The 25144-nt window shown below is 34.9% G+C and overlaps 1 protein-coding gene across 8 annotated transcripts in view; it reads left to right on the forward strand.

The window, feature by feature from the left end:
* The window catches only part of kug (FAT atypical cadherin kugelei), a 493364-nt gene that overhangs the window by 424485 nt on the left and 43735 nt on the right, over positions 1-25144 (forward strand). For all 8 annotated transcript variants that reach the window (XR_015292967.1, XM_086911134.1, XM_086911128.1 and 5 more), the window contains exons 4-6: positions 1931-2037; positions 4134-4338; positions 16515-16576. Coding sequence is in view for 7 of the 8 variants with exons in the window: in XM_086911134.1 (XP_086767260.1) it covers positions 1931-2037; positions 4134-4338; positions 16515-16576 (374 nt within the window). In the remaining variant the exon portion in view is untranslated. The remainder of the gene's footprint in view (positions 1-1930; positions 2038-4133; positions 4339-16514; positions 16577-25144) is intronic.

Raw genomic sequence — 25144 nt, forward strand, 5'->3', positions numbered from 1 at the left:
ATTTTGCGTTAGCTATCTTCTCACTTCTTTTCATTTACTCTCTGTTATTTTTTTTTTTTTTTGCAACATCTTCCCTTTCGTCCCTCCCAATCCCACAAGAAATTAAGTTTGTAATGTTATTTAGATGAAAAAATTGCACGAAAAATGAGTATTGCTTAGCTTGATATCTGTCATCCTTCCTCCTTGTACAAAATGCATTCACGGATAGCGAATTTAATTTATTCTTCCCTTTTCTATCGGTCGCCATTAAACGTGTAGCACGTGTCTGCATTCTGAACTCTCTTGCCACGATTGAACGAGCAACATATATAACGCGATCATGCAGAGTATATTTTTTGTACAAGACATGATTAATCGCAATTTAAATTCTTGAAATTTGATATGAAAGTTTTTGGTTGTAATAAATTTCGTACGATTCTTTAATTTTGGTAAAGGAAAAGTCGTTCGACGAAATCGAAATTTTCTCTTTCCTAAATATTTCCTAGATCACATAATAGAATAAATTAAATATCATTACCTCAAGTTCCACTCGTTCTTTTTGTATTTTCTATTTTCTGCACAAGAAAATCCAACGTAAAATCACGATTCTACGCATTGAAAAACAGAACCATAAATAACATGAACATGAGCAACGCGCACATCCCACTGAACTGAATTCGCCTACGATAATTAATCGATATATCGTGAAATTACGAGTTCGATATCGATACATTCGTATTACGTGCACGATACGCGCAACCAATCAGATTGAATCTAAACATTCGAAAGATCAGGATTAATGAAGATGCTGGTTGCGAAATCCGCAATTTACCGGCAGAACAAATCGGGGATAATCTTGATTACCATCTACATTTGCTCTCGTAATGTAACATCTTGGATTGCTAATTAATCGAAGCCCCCTTCCCTACCATCTCTCACTTCGCCATCTTTCGGCCACCTTCGCGCTTATTCGTTCCTGATCGTTCCGCTCGCCAAGTATCGGATATGTTATCTTTTACGTTAATACCGTAATAAACCAAACGAGTGTTCATTGGACGGTGTAAAAACCCGTAAGGCAATGGAATCTCACAAAAACGATCGAAGAACATCGCGGAACACCGTGTGCAGGATGTGTTAACACAAGGAATGCGGTCCAATTTTTGCTCTAGCCGCGCGGGTGCTAGTCGCTGGCAAGCCGCCATGTACGTGCACGTCATTTCATATCGGCTCCTTGTTGCTTGACTATCTTGCAAGGTAATACCGAATCCTTCCTTATCCTTTCTAACCTGTATTTTTCTTATTCGCTCTTCTTTCGCCTTCTTTTTTTCCTTTTCCCTTCTTATTACTGTCGTTGAACATGTTTCTATTCACCTCATGTCCCACGGAAATATCGAAAAGGTGAAAATATTTCGCGATAACGTGACGATTCTTAAATATTTTGGTATGGAAACCACGTTTACTCGTGATTGGAGGTAGTTTAGTTTTATTTTGATTGGTGATGAAAGATCAAATTGATTTTTCAGCTTTTTTTGAGATGAATCATTGAAATAGATGATTGTTAAAATGTAACAGTAAATTAGGTTAAGTTAGGTTAAGTCAGAACTGAGAATCTAAATCCATTCAAATATTTTTTAATTATTTTGATCGAAATTATGCGATAATTTTCTATTAAGTGAAATTAAATATGCGATTCGTTTCTGTATTCGATTTATTAAAGTATTTATTTAAGAGATATTTTTAAATTGCAAAATCTTTTTCTCTCAAAGAATTTGAAATTAACTTCTATAATCCAAGTATAATATTTCATAAATACAGAAAATGGAATATGATAATCTTATCAAACTTTTGCATTGTAATCAATTCTATCCTAAGATTTATGCTATTTGCTTTTCTTTACTTTTTTAATATGTTCATTATCTTTTATTCTAATGAAAATGCTTTCTTATTTCAGGTAACATCAAGACTAAGGCCGTGCTCGACGTGGAATCGAAAAGAGGATACTGGTTAACGGTGTACGCGCAGGATCACGGTGTAGTTCCTCTGAGCTCCAGTTTACAGGTTTGTATTAAGAAGATAAATTACATGTATAATGTATTACGTTATCCAGAAAAATATTACGCGTTTCGTAACTTTTATCAAGACATTGCGAACAATAAAAATACGAACAAATGATAAATATATATTGTTCTAATTAGCGAACAATATTTCAAATAATATTTTTCGGTATAAAAGTTTCATTCTTGTGCATCATCTGTGTTATGTTAATGAAAGCATTTTTAGGGAACTCTTGTAAATATTCTCTTAGCTGAAAATGTTTCTCCTGATGTTATTGTGTACGTTTGCAATGTTTATGAGTTTAGTTGGACTTGTTAGTTTCTTGGATTGTTTGAATAAAATACAATTAAAAGAGCAATTTAATGTTACACGAGAAAAAAAATAATGTGAAAAAAAGTAGCTTTCTATATTATTAAAAATGGAATAATAGAAACTAATAAAAACTAATTGATGCTAATAGAATAAACATGACATACAAAATGTTAATTATTATTATGTTAATAAATATATTTTTTTATAACAGAAATTCAGCAACATTCAGAGGAAATAATAATATTTATTCGAATTTTTTATATCTTTGAAATATTATTATATCAGATGTACAGTAGAACTTTGAACAGAATATTATTTTCGTGAAATATCAAATCGTTATTATTATTATTATTTAAAAATTATTCATGAGTTTTAATAATATGATAATTAATAAAATAATATAATTTAATTTAATATAAGTTTCACAAGTTTGTTATTTATCCTTTGATAGTCGTTTTAAAATTTCACAATACAGTAGAAACCGCACTTAGTTAGAAAATTATGACTGCTTATGATATCGTGTATATTGGATCATAAACACTCCTGTCAAAGTTTTGTTATTATATTGGAAAAATATCAAGCAACCACTTATTTTTCACTTCCTATTTATATAAGCTCTTAACGGAACCGATGGCGAATTGAGAAACCAATTTTCTCTATCGACCACTATGTTAGTCCTAGGGAAATTTTTCGTATCTCTTCGTATCACTTATCTCTTGCCACCATGTTAACTTGCCAATATACCTAACAGTATTGGAAAAAGGCTTTCCATTAACCAGGAAAAAAAGAGACGGTTAATTTACAACACTCTTATAATTACATGGGCCGATGAAAGTTTCACTGTAGAATAATTTAAGCATGAACGTTAAAATTTCATCGTGTGCGTTAAAATTCTATAATCAATATATTGCACCTTTTTATTCTACCAATGATCATGTAGAAAGTTACCAAGATAAGGAAATGAGAATTTACTAATGATACGTTATTAATGATGCGTTATATGAAATAGGATTATTAACAAACTGTGCAAAAATATATTCAATGATATTCACTTCCAATTGCTTGTAGCAATTCTAGAAAATTAAATACACAGGATGTGATATGTACTAATTACTATAATTTAAGCTTCAAATATTCTTGCTCTTTCCGCTTGATTTCACGTTAAAATCAATTTCAATATTTATGACTTCTTCGTTAAATAAAATTTATTTTTATTCGCTTGCTCGTTAACTTGTAGATACATTCCCAATAAAAAAAACCTACTACATCGTAATAAAATTTCATACCAGATCAATGAAAACAAGTAGACACTCTTAAAATAATTTCATAAGAATTTATCGATCGAAAAGCAAGTTCCTAAGGAATTAAAATTTTTTTTTTAAATACATGCTCAAGTTTCAAAGTTCTACATTGTACATTAAATATCTCTCTTATCGGTGAACTCAAAAACGGTACTGCCATCTTGTCGAACATTACATACCTACATCCATATATTCAAATCTTACAATCGACGATAGAACAGCAATTTCTTCATCGAGTAACAAATCAATGTCGTAAACGATACAAAGCTAAATGATAGAAACTAGGTTAGTCCATACAATCGCCGTAGTTAGATGGCAGCACTGCTTTCGATTCCACTTACCAGAGACTCGCCCTATACATAAAAGATCCTATAAATGAACAAACTGCACGGCAACCGCCAAATTTTTTTGCATTATTTGGCAAAGAAGCAATCGCGGATACGATATCCACGCCTCGTAAATAATCGACAGCCGGTTTCCATGCAGGTGTACGTGGAGGTGCTCGACAAGAACGACAACACACCATTGACCGAGGTTCCGGTCTATTATCCATCGGTCCTCGAGAACTCACCGGCAGGCGTGAGCGTTCTCCAGATACGTGCGTTCGATCGCGACGTCTCGCCTCAACGATTCACCTTTTCCATCACGAGCGGCAATCCGGAAGGTTATTTTCTCATCAATTCCACCACGGGTAAGTTCCACATGGTCACTGGGAGGAGAGAGAAAGAGAGAGAGAGAGAGAAAGATAGCCAATATCTCGGAATCGAAATAGATTGGCTACACGGTCTCCGATTGTAACGAGATCAATTTGGCCACCCTCCATGAACCAGGTTTTTAATGGCGACGATTCGAAAATAAGTTTTCGAGTAAGAGCACGGGCTTTCTTAAATTCCAATCGAGAAAGTGGATTTCGTTTAAGATGCATTGTCAAGGGTAATCGAAGGAGATGTTGCAATCGAAGATTTAGAATTGAAAAAAATAATTGTATTAATTGGATTGAATTGAAGGTTAAGCATTAAGATTCTCGGTAGAGATAAGTATGTAGAATAAATAATTCTATAACAGTATTGGCAAAATAAAAAAAAAATGATATAAATTGGCATTATTAATGGAATGTTCAAAATTTGAATTATTTATTTAAACTGTGCGTTATATATTGTTCTAAAACACACATAATTTTTTCCAAAAATGTCAATAATTTTAAAGAAAATGAAATACTTAATAAACCTTTGACTTCAATCATAGATCTATTAAGCATAATGGGTGGCAGTTTTGCCCTCAATCTAGTTAATAACGAAGTTCTGTCACAGAGATTGACCTCTTCACCAATTCTTGGTATAAATTAAGAAGATAGGAGCTAGTTGAATGGATGAATTGACATCAGGTCACATTGAACTGCAGTAGACATATAACTAATATGTACCTTCTTCTAATCTTCATTATCATTTTCAATCTAGCAAAATTCCTACCTGAAAAAATTCTGTGTTAACTCCTTCTTGTTCTTTGAAATTTTATTATTAGTTCAATCAAACCTGCTTATTGCAACATGGGTAGAGAATTTTCTTAGAAAACAGAAAAGTCAATTCAAAATTTAAAAATAGAAACACGTATACATTAAAATTATTTACCTCGCAAAAACAATTATCTCTACAGAAGCGAAAGTGGGGAAATTATATTATCAAGTGGAGAAATCGTCGTTAACACGCACATAATAAAATTTTCTTAAAATCAAAGAACAAGATAAATTTAAATTCCCTCGATATTCAGGTCACCCCTGAAATATAAAGCTACTTTCTTATTCCCTTTCCTCTCCAATCCGACAATCAATTTCCGCCGATAATTAAATTATAATATTTCGCAAAAAGCATGTCTCGAAACAGAACCGGAAGTGGAGGAATCGTTGTTTCCATCTCTCGCGTCAACATATACAAATTCACCGGATCGAATCTCCCGTCACATTCATTTATTCATCCGTTCCTGGCGGAAGTCTCGCGTCAGCCCGCGAAATTACGAAACGATGAAAAATCAGGAACTCGTTATCGAGAAACAGAGATGGAAAGAAATCCGATTATGGCGACACGGTTATATTAAAGGCGGGGAATTGGAGAACGAAGAGAGAGAGAGAGAGAGGATATTGCGCGTAAATAGGCACGCGTACGGCGAGAGACGAGCGAGAATCAATTTTAATGCGGGACAATTTGCGATACAAATTCGATCCGACCCTTGGTGAATAATCTTGGCGGGCCGATTAAATCAGACTTTCAAATGAGAGAGTTGAGGGGTGAAATTGGATTTTTAATTTGGAACTCGGGCTACAAGTGGCCCGAAGACGGTTATTGCCGTCTTCGTTAAGTCGAATCTTCCTTCTAATTCATCGTTAAGCGGTATGGAAATATCGAGTCCAGCCGAATAAATCTTGTTTATTATTGGGATGTTATTGGGAGGCCTGTTCTCGGTTACGAAGCGTTAAAAATGGCGCGAGTATAAAGCGTTCGGCATCATGTCTGAGTTTAGTTTATCTGTGGTTCATCATATTTAATTGCTTGTTTAATTAAAAGAAGGGAAGGGAGGAATAGGAATTGTGGAATCGTGTACATTGTTCGGAGAATTACATTTCTATGAACTTTGTTGAGAAAGAAGCAACGATATGTCGAATATTATTAATCTAGAAACAATTTTACAAGCTCGATAAGATAATGGATTAATCTTTTTATTTATTTTGTATTGTAGATACAATGTGTATTTCTATAATCATAATCATATAAATGGAGTGTCCAATGTATTCCAGATTTTCTTTCTTAATAGTAAATTTTATGTTGAACGTGATAAAATAAAAATATTAGTCATAGAGAACTTTGTTGCGATCCAGTTAATCGTTCCATGTATCAAATTTCAACTTTTAACATTTTCATAAAGATTGCAAGTTAAAATTATAAATTATAAATATACATATGATCAGTTTCTAGCTTAAAGCTTTTCTTAAACAAATGTAGAGAGAAGATAGATTTGAGGGTATCGATTTTTATTACGTAATTATATAGTTGTTTGACGGTTAATTATTCCCATTCCAATCGTTAATTACAAAACGACAACAGCGAAAATATTCGGATCGCAATCGTACATCCAATTAATTTTCCAATTATCATGTAACAATTTCATAATTGGTAATTAAACATCGTTACATAGGGAAAACGGATCATGGAAAAGAAAAATGGGGTAAAATAAAGACAAACCTGTTTAATTCAAATAAAAAATTAAAATTAATTCGAATCTAATTCTCCTACAAAATCATCAATTTTTCGTTCGATTTAAAATATAAATTACCTCAACAACCTTTATACATATCCTCATACGTGTAACACTTTACAAAATTAAACAATTTATACAACTTTATCATTTATTTATTTATATTTTTTTTTATAAAAATTTCCATATTTACGTAAAATTAATGTAAACGCGTTCGTCGCGCTAATCAATAAAACGATCACACGAAATGCGTGAGCACATTCGCGACATAAATTCCAAAGAAAAAAAAGAAAAAAAAAGAAAAGAAACAAAAAACAAGTACCTCCCCAAAAATGAAAAATCAGCGAATCGTTTCGTCGCTCTTTTCGTCCCAGCCCAATTTCCTCCGCGCGGATCTCTCATCGCCTGATTACAAAACAGGAGGAACGAAAAACTCTGCCCGCAATCGGAATTACACATCGTCCATTCATCCCTTCTTACTTCGCCCGAGAAGTTTCGTAAGCGGTCATTTATGGCCCCCTCCTCCTCCTCCTCCTCCCCCTCCTCCAACCGTCTCGAAGATCGATGGGAGGCGGCGCGGAAAATTGCTTACACCGGTAGAAGACGGCTTGTAATTAAAAAGTCGGCCGCCCCGCTGATTCGTATTCATCGGTCTTTCCTTTCGCCTTTGCTCGAACTTCTCCATCTCGAAGGGGGGGAGGTTTGATCGAAGAGTCGGTCGAAGAGAAATTTCCTCTATTTTTGCTCCTCCATTCTTTCCCCCATCGATAAGGGAAGAAAAATGTGTGCGCGGCGATGGAAAACTGGGAACCAAAAATCGCGATCAAGGATTTCGATGCTCGTGAGAGCGGAAATGCCGGTCAATGAGAGGAGTATCTCGTCGAGTGTGGATTGGTTGTGGAACGGATCCAGGAAAAGATTTCTTGGTTTACCTTTTTTTGTCGTTTGTCCACTTGAGAATGTAATATAGATATCCATTCTTCTTCTATATATATATATATATATATATATATATATTTGATTTTTGATTTGCTCTTTTGTGTAGATTTTTAATGATTAAATAAGGTTTGTTTATGATTTTGTTTTTATGAAATTCGTTCAAATAAATAAGGAGGAAATCGGATAGATTTTTACTTCTTCTATTATATATCGATTTTTTAATGTAATGTGATATGTTATGTTTAATTTGTTATTAGAAGAAAAATAATGTCCATGTTTCTTTTATTGAAAAAATTCCACTGAGGAAATTCTTGTTGATGTTAAGGAGAGACGGATGGAATATTTAATTCCTTGAAAATTTCATTAAAAAATTTAGGCCAGACGAGCAGTTGATGGAATATACGAAAATCAAAGAAATCGAGATACGAATTAAAAAAAAAAAAAGCATCTATCTAAACTAGATCTCCAACGATCGTACACGTTTCTCGACATCTTCATCATCGTTTCAATCTCGCCGCGATTTCTCGTAAATAAGGATCGTATAACTCGGTATCCGCTTCACGCATCGAGTTATCCATCTAGCAAAAAACGTGCTCTACTCTTCTCGTACTCTACTTTAATCCCAGCCAAAGAACAATCTCTTGGAATCGTTGGTACGTGCATCGAGGCACGCGATACAGAGAAAGTACAAGAAACTTCGTAAATCACGGGGCGACGATTTATTTCCAAGCCATTCGGTCAACCGAAACGAGATTCAACGTAAAACAAAAGCGAGAACGATGGACCGAGTGTATCTTTCATAGCAAAGATACACATCGCAAAAAGATACAATATTTTTTTTAAGCGAAAAGGAACGAATAGAAGGCAAAAAAAATTAATCTTTGGCAATGAAAAGAAAATAGCCAGAAAATTTTTATTTTCTGTGTCGGAGAAGTCGAAAACTTAATATCCATAGTTATTTTTCATAATAATGACTTATATTCAATAATAACAATAATATTCCATATTCCATACATCTTATACGAGTGTTACAATGCCATCTTTATTCTATAATTGTACATTTTACATACTCTTCAATAATTTCAAACAATCGTTACGATACTCTCGTCGCCATGTGTCCACAATAACCGTATTAATAACGATCTTCAAAAGTACACGCCTCACGAGCACCAAAAGCGTATACACAACAGCGGAACGTAAACACAAAAGCGATTAAGTGAAACACGATCGCACTCGAGTCGTTTCTTTTCCTCCGAGCTGTTCATCCGTTGGATCGTCTCTGACAAAGCGTAATAATCTGCGGGTAAATACTCAGGAGTTGCGTAAAACGTTGCGTGGATACGGAATGGTCGTGGAACCATCCACGGTAAGCCGATTTCCAAGTCCCGACCGGGGAATTCGATGCGTCGAACATGGTGGATCGAATATAGGGCTGAAAGCTAAGCGCTTTTGGGCTTCCGCGGTTTAACCCGGGATATATCCGCGGGATCATCGGAAATGAATTTCGATCTTGGCCGGGGGTTGACAGTTGTACGGATTGACGAATTAATGGAATTCTCTGACGCTTGGATCTTGATGGAATGAAGGAAGGAAGGAAGAGGAGGGAGAAATAGATTATTGGAATTGGTCGGGATTTGTGCATCTCTTAACTTTTTCGATGGCGATAACGATGATCGAGCGATGTATAAATGTTTCTAGATCTATCGATAGACGATGTTTTTATCGTAGTGTGATTATATTAATTGATATGAAAAGAGAAGAGATATTATTATTATTAGACGGAATATTGTGCGAATTAAAATTATGAATGAAACGATATGATTGGAATTGAAATAAATATGTGTTTCAGCCTCTGAATATGTGCGTGATTTTCGAATACTTTAAGTACTTGCGTAAATAATGCGCATATATAAAATAAAATAAATAAATAAATTCGCTTTTAATCAAGTTGCCTCGTTTTAATTTTTTAAAATGATATAGAATGCTTCTAAGATAACCAATATTTCATAACAAACAATGTATAATTGAGATTGTAATTAAATTTATCCAACTATCTTAAAAATAATAATAATCAGGTATCGATTTTCGTATGATTTCCATAAATATCTACACGAAAAATATCGAATAAGAATATAAAAAATACGTATTATCAAACAACAAAATATAAAATCGTATCATAAATTTAAATATTTATTTTTCTTTTATCTCATCGCAGAATATGCAATTTGAAAATGATCGAAAGTGAAACGATCAACTACTTCGCGAGAATGATCAATAATCGCATGTGAGAAACACTTGTCGATATTTCGAAATGCTCACGCGTTGTAATTTTGCTCGATCGGTGAATACGCAGATTTAGAAACGAGCCGAGGAGATTCGAAATAAATCCCGTAGAGATGATCACGGTAACTACAAGGATCGTGCGTGGTGAAACGGATATGTGGTTGGTGTCTGTGAATCCCTGGCTATTTTCCAAGATACGAACGTATGTTTGCACGTGTAAGTACTTTCTCCGTCTCGTGGACACGAAATTGATCGCCACGATTAGGAAGATTCGCACGCATGCGTGTATAGCGTAATCGGCAATTCAGGAACCGATACGATCGACGAGTTTTGTGGGAATCGGAAAATGCAAGATGAATTCTTGATCGCATGAATTATCGATGAGAAAAAGGAAAGTTGATCCGAGGCGATAATTTCCAGTTTGAGGAATAATGTGTATTATAGAGCGTCACAAAAAATTATCCGATCGTTTAATGACTATGCAATATTAAATAATATATTAGATATAAGTTAGAATTTCTGAATCATTTTTTAAATGTGAAATGGAAAAGTTTCTGGGAATTTTTATTTCGTTTCAAATTAATATTATTATGGAATTCTGAAATCTATATATATATATATATATATATATATATATATATATATATATAAAACAATGATTAAATTTATTATAAAGTTTGTTAATTAATTGGACGTAGTGAAATAAACATACTACGTGGTATTATCTTTAAGAAATTAATTTATAACTTAAAATACAGATCAATTTTTGAACAAAATGTTACTTCTGCATAAATCCCTTCGTTATCACGTTATAAATTACACATCATGATTGCAGTCATAAAACATTCGAAACAACCAACTCGGAAATAGGGTCGAGAATCGCACGTACATAGCGCCACATAACTCTCTCTTCGTTAACGCAATTACGCGCACGTAACAAAACCCTTCTCCGGTTCGTTCCTTCGGCAATTTTCGATCCGTACAAACAAGTTCGAAATAAAAGCGATCAAAGCTACTGTTTTATTTTCTATTTTTTATTTTTTAAAAAGTTGTAACATTATTATTTACGATTTTTGAAAGTTTAGAAAATGCTTTATTATTAGAATGGACTTTGATAGATTTTTCTTTTTTTAAATTTTCTCATTTCCTAAGATATATCTACTTGCTATGCAAAGAAATTTTTTTTTTTAAATTATTATCGTTAAAATTATATTTTTCTTAACTGTACTCTTCGTTACTGAAGATATAATATCTTTATCCGAATTCACAATACTCGAAAATCTGATCGTACGATCTCAATAAATTTACATGCAATATTTCTGACACTCAAAATTTTACGTAAAATTCGTTCCTTCGATTTGGCTTGAACACACGTGTATTTCATCTCCCTTTTTCTCCTTTCAACTCTCGTCACACATATCCGATACGAAGTTCTTTCGCAGCTCAGACCCGGTTCATTCACCTTTACAATTTTATTCTTTTATTTTTATCCCGTTCCTTCGTTTAACACCTGTTCACGTGGAAACTCAATATGGAAGTCCTACGTCGCAGAAATCGATCGAGAATCGCGTTCGCCAGTGTATTCGAGTTTATTCGATCCGAAGGGATAAGGTCAATAACCAGAGGCAACCGAAAAACAGAAGCAAATTTTAAGATCACGAGAGGCATTTGCAATTCTAAACATACTGGTCTATACATAGCAGTAGTTTGGATTCTTCATACGCGGCCATTAATGGCGACTCCTGCACTGGCGCTCGTTTCATAACTTCTTTGCGCTTAATAGAACCACAAGTTTGATTTATATGTCTAAACAAATAAAAAAAGTCGACAAAATTGAAACTTTTAATTTATTTTTCAGTAGAGTAATAAAATTACAATTTAAAGATTAAAAAAACAGTATAATCAAGTAGTATGTAAGAATCTTACATATTTTTTGATTGAATGATCGCCGAAAATTTGATAAAAATAATTCAATCGATATTTGGAAATTTCTGTTTCAAATTTCACCAAAATTCCCCTAGTTTCTCGACTCGACTGAGTGAAAAATCCTCCCCTTCACCTATATACCCATACGTAACTTATATACGCAACGCTGTTCGTTGGCAGAGCAAATATTTTCACGCCACAAGGCAAATGCACGCAAAAATCCGAGTCACCGCGGCAAGAAAAATCTTTCTTGCGCCAGGAATCACGACGACGCGATCCGCAAAGAATTTTCTCCTCGTGGAGGAGGAGATCGTCGGTTCCACCTAACATTTTTCACCTGGCAACGTCATAATGCGAGCTCCCGACGGGCATCGAGGATGAAGGCGCGTGGAAGGCGCGAGGAGATCGTCCTCGGGGAGGGCGAGAAAATGTACGCGTCCCCTTGCCGACTGTCGGTAATATCGCGAATGGTTTTGATTCCGGATAATACGGGATTTTCCGCAGTTGAGAGTGTGTTGCCCATGCGCGAGAATAACGCTCGCTCGTCCGAATGAATCGGACGTCGTCAACTTGATGAGGAGGAGGGAGGAATGAAAATCAAAAGCAATTATTTAAATGCGTTCCACGCTCTCTCCATTTCATTGTTGTTCGTTTGTTAAGTTTTTTTTTTTTTTTTTTTATTTTATTTCTCACTCGTTTCATCTTCTTTATTTTTTTTTTTTTTTTTTTACTTTTACGCCGTACGACGACCTCCCATTTTTCGTGGCCGCTCCTTCGTTGCGCGAAATCTAGAGGGTAGTATGCGTTATACTATATGGTGGTTGAAAGAGGATTATAACTTGTTTTCGGTAAGCTGTTCCGGTGGTGTTCGTTATTGGAATTTGCGTATCAAACGGAAAATTTTCATTTGCTATTAATAAATTGGTTATAAAATTGAGAATAATACGAGAGAATGTTTATATTTTAATTTCGCGCCTTTCAAAGTTTTTCTTCTATTGAAAAATATATACTTACATCCTTTTTACAGTACATTTCATAAAGAATTCATTTCTTTGGAAACTTTAATTATAATTATATTATGCAGATGTACTTATGCAAAATTTATGGAAAATTTAAATATATACGAAAGGTATAGGAGTATATATAAAATATATATGCAGAAATGAATATACAAACTATCCCAAGTTTATTATTCATTTAAATTCTATTTGTATTATGTAAACATCTACAATTTATAATAAAAATTACACATAATACATTATATATCTTTTATAATGTCATCATGAAAATAAAGGGGGGGAGGGCGTCACAAAATATCTATTCTTATATTAAAAAACGACTTTAAATTCCAAATCGAAATGAAAAAAAAAAAAAAAATTCTCAATCTCTTATCAAATTTTAATAAATAATCAAAGGCAGTCTCACAACACTTCCAATAACAATACGAAATAATATTTCAAGGAGTTCCTTCTGAATCCTATCCAACGACTCCGTGTAACAAACGCAAATAAAACAAGGATATCGACTGCAGTTAAAAAAAAAAAAAAAAAAGGAAATCGAGGATATTGAGAAAGACTCAGGATTCCACTTTGCCGTTTACAAATTTTAGCTTCGACGTCGCATCGCGCCCCTAAATTTTGCATCACCCTTTTAGACCCATCCTGTTAGACCCGTCGAACCATCGCTTCTTTTTCTCATTTCGTGGCACGAATTCCCCCATGGCGGAAAAGGGGAAAGCACGCGCCCGACAAAACGTCGGCTTTTATTATCGTGACTTCGAATCATTTTGGCTGCACGTGACGAGCAGGTGACGCGCGGGAACAATGAGCGTTGCACGATCCTTGTAAATTTTCCACCTTCGATTTCCTTCCCTTGCTTTGTGACTCGAATCCATGAGAATCGGGTAAAGTGACATTGCGATTATGGAACAGAATTTGTTATCCGATGCGTTCCATCGTTATTTGTTGCGTCTTTCGAAAATTATTTCTAAATTTTTTTTCAGATTATTTGAATTTTAATTTTGTTTAGTTTGTTTAATTTACATTGAGCGAGAAATATAGTTGTGAGAAGAGTGAATAATAAATTTGTGATAAAAAAAAAAATATTGAATATTAATTTCGATACAATTGGTTTCATTTTGAAATATGGATTGAATCGAAGCATTGTAACCGAAGGGTATCGAATCATATTTAATTGGAGAATATTGAAATGATCGAACTTTGTTAAGCACTTCGATATGTTAATAATCGATCCCGCATTTATTGGAAATTTTAATCTTATGATAAATTTTAAATATTTTATAATCGATACTTTATAATGTGTAAAGCTAATTGATCATTCGATCACACTTCATTGCCTTCTTTTATTATCATTCTGTGTGATTTAATTTATTGTTATTTAAACTACGTGTATCGATTAATCCCTCGATCTCTGAAAATCGTTCAAATATAACGCGTAATAAATTTTCATTAATCTAAAATTGAATAAGAATATGCTTTATATGTATTAACTTTGAAATTAACTTTCAATTCCAATAATAGAATATTTCTGTTAATTAAGTTAATTATCCAAAAACGAAACGGAGTAAAATTTCAAATAATTCTTCCCAAAATATTTTTTATCTTTCGTGATGAAATTCTCTCCATTTCTCTGCTCTAAAATTTAACGGATTCAAAAGTTTTGAGAAATTTCGTGTCAGAACAGAAACACACCCGGTTTCCTTCTAACCTGATTAATACTTCCGGTTGGAATATAAAATCCGTGTCGTCCGCTGTTGTTAACAGAAACCGTACAAACTAGATGGACTGCAAAAAAAAAAAAAAAGAAAAAGAGCACGAGTGCGGTTTACAACGACAGGCATATTTTCACAGGCTTCGTTCTTGTTCCGCCGACGAATAGTCCGGAAACAGGCGGGGTCCACCTGTCTTCCGCCATTTCTATTTCGAAAAGCTGGCTTGGAAATTTCCTCGAAATTATAACGTGAAGTTTGCATAAATAAAATTACGTATTTTTAGGAATAGAAGAGATATTTGACAATTCAATAATTTCTGACTTAATTCATCCATCGACTCGATATATACATAACCTCAACGTCTAATCTTAGTTTCAATCTTAGTCAATCTTAGGAATCTTCCACTTTCCTTTCGAAATTTTTTTGAAATTATAATGGAAGTTTGTATAAATAAAATTACGTATTTTTAGGAATAGAAGAGATATTTGACAATTCAATAATTTCTGACTTAATTCGTCGATCGATATTTAATTTACATAACCTCAACGTCTAATCCCATTTCACAATTATCCATCTTTCTCGCAAAATAATTTGTCTTCCTCGTCGTCTTCAGTTCCAATCTTAGTCAATCTTGGAAATCTTCCACTTTCTCACTTCGAAAAGTGTCGAAGAAACACTTAGATGCTATTGAAATTTTATCGAAAGCACGATTATCGCAAAGTGGTTCTAAGCTTAACAATATTCGATAATTTTTAATTTGTCGACAGTTAAATTATTCTTAACAGCTTGATCTCAACATCCCTCTTATCCATTTTTCCGCTAAAATAATTAATTTTCTTCGCCCTCGAATCAATCCAAGGAAAGCTCAGTTTCCATCTATAACGAAATTTCTTCCGATTTTCACAGCTTCGTCGAAAGAAGGAGAACAATTTGCCGCGGAATTGTTACGGCCTCTGCGACAAGAATAGAGGCCCCGAAATCCAATCACCACCTCGAACAAGAAGCTCTGCAGAAACTCTCATTTACCATCCGCCCGATTATTTTTTTGACACTGTTGAAGAAACGAATGCACGAATATCTACGAAACAGTCCAAATGACCACCACGAATCATTTCAAAGACTCGTTTCGTTTCGAATTAAATCCATTTGCTGCAGCTATTTGTTACAAAATTCTTACAACCTTGTTGGAATTTTATCGTTCTATTATTCGACCCGAATTTTTCCATATGAACGAAATAAACGAAATCGATTGAAAAAAGAAAAAAAAAAATACCAATAGTTCGAGTTCACCTAATCTAACGCTTTTCCGAAAGATCGACGAACGATTTTTCTCAAATATCAAAATTCAAAACTTCTGCTTCACTCACTTTCTGTTATATTTTATTACAACTTCGATCGGAGAAAAACCTGAGAACTTGAGAAAAAACTCGATGGAAAGAGGAGGGTTCGAGAGCTGGTGGATCCGGGCGCTGAAATCTGAGCGCTATAATTTCGCGAAAACCGCGTGGGCGTCGTGCTAATCTTCTGTCTATTCCGCTAATTGAGGCCTTTTCATTTCTCCGTAAATTGCCACCGAGAATTGTCCCCCTCTGTCCTCCCCCTCCTCTCCCGGCTCTGCTCCGCGGCGTCGGTTTACCCGATCGGCGATAAAACGTCAGCCCAGAAACCTTAATCGAAACGCCGTTTAATCGGGGATTTATTAAGACCGTTGCTCTAATTCCCCTAATTCGATTATGTTTCAGGTTTGATCACGACCAGCGGACGGAAGCTTGATCGGGAGAACCAGGCGGAACACGTTTTGGAGGTGAGTGATTTGCATGCGAATGATCACTCGTTCGTAAAATGGAAAAAAATGTATGCACATGTTGAATTTCGAATTCTCATTCATTTCTGTGATAATTTCTGAAGATTCTTTTGAACGAGCGCCATATCGTTGGATATGGTATGGTATGGTTTCGTTACGAGTTGTTGTCTACCGTATTTTGTTGGAAAAAAATATTCGTGAGGAAGAAGTTATAAATTGTAATTTATTCAATAATACTGTTTGAGAGAAGGTGTTTTATTTATTGTCGAGTAAATAAGAGAGAATCGAGAAATTATTAATAGTATAGTATTAAAAATTTAAGTTAACAAATAACGTGTAAAATATTAAAAAATGAATCGTTAGAGAATTATTATCTTTAACGAAGCTATTGCGAACCTAATTTTCAAATATCTCTTCAAACTCTTACCCATTATCCATTACATTCAATCGTGCTTGTTTCAAGAAACTTTATCCTTAAGCAACAATCCCTTTCAACCGTTGGATCAAATCTTGAACTGCAGTTGGCTAAACACACTTTGGAAACGACAATCCACCTCGTTTCCACACGTTGTATTTCGACTCGTGACACGTTACGTACGTTGCCACCTTAATCGTTTATTTTCCAACACGATTCCACGGTCTTTGACAGAGTTTTGATACCAAGGCTTAGCAGCTTCCTTGCTCCAAGTTAGTTTCAAAATAATTATCTTGCGCTGAGAATAATCGCGTTGTTGTTGTGTTCGCAACGGGAGTTTCGAATTTTGAAAATGATAAAGTCAAATTTCGCGGCAAAACGCCGCCATCTTGGAGGATCCTCCTCCTTCAACTTAGAACTGTTCTCATAATCCTGGAAATTATTTCCGTTTCTGTACTTGTGAATCTCTAATGCTCCTGATTAGTATTAAATCGAAGAATTTCGTTTTACGAAACTATATTTATATTTCAACAATTAATACTATTTGGTATATTTATATCCCAAAATAAATATTTCAATACTGTTAGATTATGTTTGTATTCTGTATATAGTTTGTACAATCAGTGAAATAATAAATGTATTTTAATAATATTGCTTATTAATAGCAATAGCTTATATACAAAACGCTTATAAATAAAACAATGTAGAATATTTTCTTTATTCAAAATACAATTGGAATAAAAAGTGACATTATTATTATAACATCCTGTTAAGATAAAAATGATTCATTGTAAAACATAACAGAGAAGATATTGTAACAATTATAATTAAGAAGTACAATGCCACGTTGAAAGGGTTAAAACTGAAAAAATAAATAGTCGATTGGTTACAATAAATAGAAAAGGTATAATTAAAAGATTGTGATATACGGTTCCATTCGTTTCGGATTAGAGAATTTGCAAAAAAAAGGATTGTGAATTTGAATGGTGGTTTACGTGCTCGTTGTATACATAATGCAATCTTGTGACGTTTTACCACAAAATAAATGGATGGCGTTACAATATCAAAGAAGGATGCATCGAATCGACCATTCGCAAATTTTCATAATTTACTAATTAACGAGTAGGGCGTAGTAACTAATTGCTCGTAATCCTCTTTTATCATTCGTTAGCGTACATGGAACGTAATATATTCGTGAAATATATCGCGACACCGCATAATGGAGTAGAGGCTGCGTTATCCGAGATGATTATCCGAGTGTTACATTTTCATATATGGCGATTGTTGTAAAATTCTGTTATTTCAAAACAGGGATAACAAGGGAAATCCTCAGAAACGTTCTCCGTGAAACAACGTTTCAACAATAAATTTCAACAAATCAACAAATAATATGAATTTATCCATATGTTAAGAAAAATTTACCTTCAAAGAAGATCCAAAAAAAAGGAAAAAAATTTCCACGATGGAAGCTGAAAAAATGTTAATCGTCAACGATTTCGAACACGATCCATTTCGATTCCATTTCGAATCATTTAATTTTTTAAATTGAAGAAAAAGCACCGAAAGCAAGATTACAAAGCCCGATTACGAACGAAACGTTGGGGGATTAAATCCATTCGCGGTGGAATTCTTGTGGGGGAGGGGGTGTCGTTACGGTAAATCGAATTTCCTAACGGTGTACTAACGCAAACAGGTGATAGGTCGATTACCGATGCATCCTTTCCACCTCTTAGTTTCGCCACTCCTCCATCCCCTAATATTGTCAGACTGGAAATGAGGAAGAAAATCGCATCCTGCCGAAGATTGAAAAGTAAAATGAGGCTGCTGAGGTGTCTGAGGCCCGTGAAAGCGAGAGGGCCAGCTTTAAGGGTTCGCTCCCTCTCTTCTCGAGAACTTTAAACAAGGATGGAACGAAGAGGGGAGGAAAAGGAAGCGATGCTAAAATGGAGCGAGGTAAAGAAGAAGAAGAAGAAAAGAGAAAAAGAAACTGTCGGGCAACGAGAGTGAGTATAGAGAGAATGGAGGAGGAGGGAAACAAGGTGAGAGAGGCATTTCTCTGCGGCGGCTCTCCGCGTCGTCCTGTGGGGATTTCTCCTCGCGTTTGGATTAAAGGAAGAGCGCCTTTTGCGCTGCTGTGTGTTTGTGTCAAGAAACGCCAGAATTTCGTTACAATGGAAAGAGCAAAGGGAGTTCGTATAGCAATCTCGGGAAAAGCTTCGTCGGCCACGAAGCTGGGGCTTTACGAATAAATAGACCTAGTGAGAGAGAGAGGGTGCTTAGTTTCCAACCCCTTAACGAGCTTTCACGCGTCGATGAATCGAGTGGACAAGTGCGATTCGATGTGTGACGAAGAGGAATTTATTTGAGCAGCGGGATCAAACGTGGATTGAACGATTGGAAACTTTGGATGGGTGAAGGATCGCTCGTGTGCGCCATGTTTATGCGATGTAATACGAGTCGATGGGACGTTCGATGGATCTCGACGTCTATTTGGAATTTTCGTTTCATTTAGTTTTAGTAGGTCTTTGGCCCCGCCCGATCTTGTGCGAATTTCACAGTTTCGGTTTCGGTATTTGATGAAATTGATTGGTGATGAAATATTTTACATTCTAGATACCGAACGAAGTTTTGAAAGAATGAAATTGTTAGGATAGGATCGAATAAATATTGTTTTCATGTCCCCAAACTTTTTTTTCCACTTTTCTTTGTTCCACTACGTGGAAGACGTTTAACGATTATTTTAACGTTATCGTAAAGTGATTGTTATGATACTATAAAGTAAGAATGATGTCCTATGAAAAATCGTATAACTTAGTAGGATATTCCATGCTCTCGATTTTACGTATATACACTTACGACATTAAATTTTTATTATTCTTCATAAAGATAAAGGTAATAAAATTGAGATAAGAACGTTTGTGTCGTTAATTTTGTTTTTCCTCTTTTTATTGAACTTTTTTTTTTTTTTTTACGTTTGAAGATGCTTCTCTAACGAACTGTGTGCTGTTATTGTTGTCCAACAATTACTTGAATTTCAATAAAATATAATACACACGATAAAGTGTGATATCTTAGCGTCACGACGACATAGTCAAAGCAGAGACAGTTCCACAAATTGCAGAGATTTGACTCGAATTATTATTAATAAAACATACGATATCAAATTACGAGGATTCGATTCAAAACTTCTTAAAGCTTCTTTATTAATTCCTCACCGCGAGCCGATAAAACATTTTTGCTCCTTCTCTGAAAAATCAATTTCGAATTATTTTAAGAAAAATCTTATCAACCGTGCAATAAATCCAAAGAACCAACGAGATTAACTTTTCATCTTGGTACAACCGCGCTACAATTTTCAATAACAAATTTAAGCGGACACTCTAACGCGGAAACTTATAATTCTTTTCCATTTCACTTCACGCCACGTTTTATATTAATCGCTTTTCCACACTCTCCTTCTCTTTCACTCTAATAAACCAGATTACGACGTCGTCCGCGTCTTCTTAACTCGAACTTGCGTATTTATTTTTTCACTTAAAACATCCTTCTTAAGAGGAAACCTATTTTATTCATTATTAAATCAAATCCACATGTTGGTTGTATAATTCTCGAACGGTTTCACAAACATTTGCGCCATTATTTCCTTCTAATAAATAAGTTTTTTTCCAAATCAAATTCCGATCCTGAAAATTGGCCGTGGGGAGGGCTCTGTGATTTAAAAGCATCCTCTGCGTTCGCAGCGCCTCTCAGACTTCCGCTCTATAAAGCATTTTGTCTGAAACCAGTGTTACCACAAAGTAACCATCTGGTGGTCGTACGTATAATGGTATATTCGCATATTCAGTATCAGTTTCACTCACTCAACTTTCTCATACGCGTCCCCAAACTTTCTAAATTTAAAAAATACACCCCTTCCGCATTACCATCGCAGTCGAGATACTGTTTCGAATTGTTTCACTTTACCATCGTGTCGTCTCGTAACCAAAATATCGATTTTTCTTTTTTTTTTTTTTTTTTATTTCGATAACAATTTTTCAGAGATTCAAACTGCTAAGAATAAATTAAACTGTTGATCAGTTCAAACTTCGAAGATAAGATTCTCCAAAAATTCTACAATATCTTACCTATTTTCAATTTCTTTCTTATATAAAATGATACGTGATATATCGTAAGAATTGTCGTATATTAAAATATGCGAATTTTCGATCGTGAAGAATATTCATTCACTGTTGAAACATTAAAATGAAATTAATTTACAAACTTCACCTTCGAAGATAAAATTCCCGAAAAATTCTACAATATCTTACCTATTTTCAATTTCTTTCTTATATAAAATGATATATCGTAAGAATCACGATCGATCGCAAGATCGCAAACTTTCCAAAGTTCGTCGACACATCCGATTTTCCTTCATATTCGCCGACAAATCTTAACGCCAACGTATTAAAACCCGTGAAACGAATAATTACAGCTTAAGGGGATCCGTGGACGTTGCATTTAATAGGCAATATAGGATATATCCGATCGAGATTCGTTCGAGATTACATTTTGGATCTTGGTCTTCCAATGCAAATGGCGGCCCACATACACACACACACACACACACTTCCGGATTAATCCAGCGAAATAATGATCCGTGCTGAAGGATATTTAATATTGGGAATACAAATTTTATTAGCATCGTTAGCATCGTTACAATGGGGAGGATGGCGTTAATGAATCGCGCGCGGAAAATCTAAAAAAGAGAAGGAGAGAAGTGAAAAGAAGTGGAAAAGGGAGAGGGGGAAGATGGGATGGGCGCTCGTTGAAGCGATAATTAATTATTGTACGAGTGACTCGGCGTTATTCCGTGTAAAATTAATCCAATTATTGTCGCAGTGTTACGTTATTTTTCCGTAAACGAGCCGTGATAATTGATCGAGCTTGCTTCCACGAAAGAGAGAGTTTCGAGATATTTTCATTCGAATTGATAAATAAGGGAGAATAAATCATCTTCGTTTCTTCCTCTTCCTCGATTTGTTGAGTTCAGAATTTTTTTTTTTTTTTTATTAATTACATCAAATGTTATTTTTTTTTTTTCGATATATGTAATTTTTTTAGCAGGATAATTTAGATAATTGGTCAGAGCGAGGGGATTTTGCAGGAGAAATAATATTTGAAGAATTTCACGAACGCAACTTATGGTGATATGATTTAATAATATTTCGAGCCTCGTTGTTGTTCCATCCATAGTTTTGAAATTCGTTTATTCGGGCAAAAATACACACGGCAGTCGGATTCGTGGGGAATTTTTAGGGAAAACGTCGGCGGAGTTGGTCCCTTTTTTTCATAATTCCGCCACATAATTTACGAGGCTCGGGTGGCGCATTTGTAGGCACGCAGGAAACTAGAAACCGCTTTTCCTCCGTAACGGAAGTATGACTCGAACTGTCGACCGCTTTTTGGCCGTTATAAATCTTCCCAAACTTTCATTCCTGCCTTTTCTCTTTTCTTTTTTTTTTTCTTTTTCTTTTTGGAATTATTCGATTTCAAAAACGATAATATTCCCTCAAAGAAATTTATTCAAATCAATTTCGAACTACTCGAATTTTCGCGGCCATCTTTGTTTCTCCATTATTTGAAATTGTATATTTTTTTTTTTTTTTATTATATATATTTCGAAGAGATAAAAATACTCCAATGGAATGGAATTTCGCTCAAATCGATTGAATATATTCGATTGAAATTATTCTCGTGCCGTGTCAAGATATATTAATCAGAAATTGATATCATAAAGATGATTTAAATAGAACGTTGCGTAATAATGCGCAATTAGAGAGATTTGATTAATATTCACGGATAATCGAGTCGAATAAATCATGCGTTAATCGTTTCGATCGTTTAATTTAATAAACTACAATTATAAATTCAAAATTAGTAGCCTCTTTTAGCTTTAGTTTTACTTCACGATCACGTAAATTTCTAATAATCATTAATTAATATCATGCTCTGCGAGACAACGAACGTATATTTAAAAATTGCACCAATAACACTGATGCAAGTTAATACTAATTTCTCGCTTTAGATTATCACATTCATTAACTTTCCATAATCGAAATGTCGAGAAAATACTTCGAAAATAGCCGAACAACAAGCTTTCACGAATCTGTCCTAAAAAATGAATTCGAAATTTGATATAAACGAAACGTTATTATTATTAAATCATGTATTATTTTAACTATTTACAACATCATCCGTCCACATAGTAAACCATATCGAAATTATAATAATAATTGCAACGAAACTCGGATGGAATAAATAAAAATTATCCCGTATAATTTACTCGTAGAAAACGTTGGAACAAAATTTTTATTAAAAAAAAAAAAAATATGTCGAGAAAAATGTTCACGTTTTTTTTTTTTTTCGTTCGAACGAACAGCGCCACCACGTCTTTCTTCCAAAAGCAACGAAATCTGGTTTAAAATACGTCCTCGGCTGGAAAGAACTGTTTATTCGCCGTTCTAAATCCTGCAATTTTTGCACACCGCAAAACCCGCGTCATTTTTAAACCCCCGACGTTTTTGGTTCCGAAATCCGTGGCTGCGCCACGCTGCATCTCATCAACCCCTATTCTGTCTAAACTGACTAAACGTGCAGAGGGTCGTGTGCCACATCGAACGATTTATAATCCGTCACAACGACAACGAACTACGCGAGTAGTCGTACGAAAACAGTCCTTCTATCGAAAATTAGATCGTTTCTGTTCAACAATTATTGGTTGGAGCAGCGAGAGCAGGAAATGCATTAAGAGTTTACAGGCAATTGACGAAGTTTCCTTTCTTCGTAGCAGGAAAGAATAGGAGAGAAAGTTTTTGGAGATTAAAATGTCAACGTTCTTTCCAAATGGAGAAATTTTATCCGTCCATCTGGAAGAATGTTGATATTCGTTAATTAATAATATTTCGCAAATGCTTCGCGAATGAAATTTCCCTGTTTCGTTTTTATTCTTACAGGGATAATTATTCGAGGTAATATTTCAATTCAACTCACAGAATTTCATCTACTTAAATAGAACCATCAAGACACGGAGAACGATTTTGTTATAAAATTTCTTAACTCATTTATTCAACAATTTCCTTCCTTCGTTTCCCAATAAAGAAGGGAAGAAAGAAAAAAATCGCTCATCAAAAATTGCCAAAGCAATCCTCGATATCTCTTCTCTTATCTTATCATCAACACAATCGAAACAAAAAAATTATTGGCAAAGAAAGAAAAAAAAAAACTTGCCAATAACGAGGTGGCAATTTCCACCCTTCCATCCCTCCCTCGTCGATCATTTCGAGACGACAACGCCAAGGCAATGTCCAATGAAAACAAAGAAAGTGAAGAATCGTGGGAAGAGAACGAGTTCGAGGGGGATTCGAATGGCTGCAGCTTTTTCGGAGGTCGTCGCCTCGCCGATCTTATTCACGAGACACTTGCAGACACTCGAGCAAAGGTATTCGAAGTAGGCTTGAAACTTGCTTACCATCGTGAGCCGGGATGGCGTGAGTGTCTGCCGGATACAGTTTCGAGCACCCACTCCCGCGTCGTAATCCGGTGAAATTTATGATCGACTGCCACGAGAGGAGGCTGAACCGTACCCCATCCGACCCCTTTCGCGCACCGAATTCTTCGTTAATTGAACGAATATCGTCCCTCCCCCCCCTTCCCCCTCTCTGTGCCGAGAATTTCATCGAAGCCCGATATTTTCGATCGAGAACCGAGCTGCTGCAGGCGAAAACGTGTTTGAACGTTGTTATATGTCGCGTGATAATCGAAAACCTTTTGTCGAGGTATCGACGTTAATGAAGATTGTTGTAACAGTAAGTTTTTGTGTGTAATCGGTAATAATCGGTGATGGAATCGATCGATTTCATTTTTTTCGAGATATTAGGAGACAGTTAATTTCTATTACTTAAAGATTCGCTGTAAAATTTGAAAGTTGAAAGTTCATTCATTCATAGGATTAGGATGAATCGTGAATCGTACTTTGGATGTCTTGAAATTCGTTTTGAATTTTGGAAATTTCAAAAAAACTCTGTCGAATTTTATTTTGGACATTATAAGACGCTTTCATCCTCGTGGTTCTCGTGAAATGGTTCCATATAGATCGCATAATCGCTTATCTTTAT

The sequence above is a fragment of the Apis florea genome, unplaced genomic scaffold (assembly GCF_048593485.1).
Source record: "Apis florea isolate Af1SG1 unplaced genomic scaffold, ASM4859348v1 contig_3203_pilon, whole genome shotgun sequence".
NCBI lineage: Eukaryota > Metazoa > Arthropoda > Insecta > Hymenoptera > Apidae > Apis > Apis florea.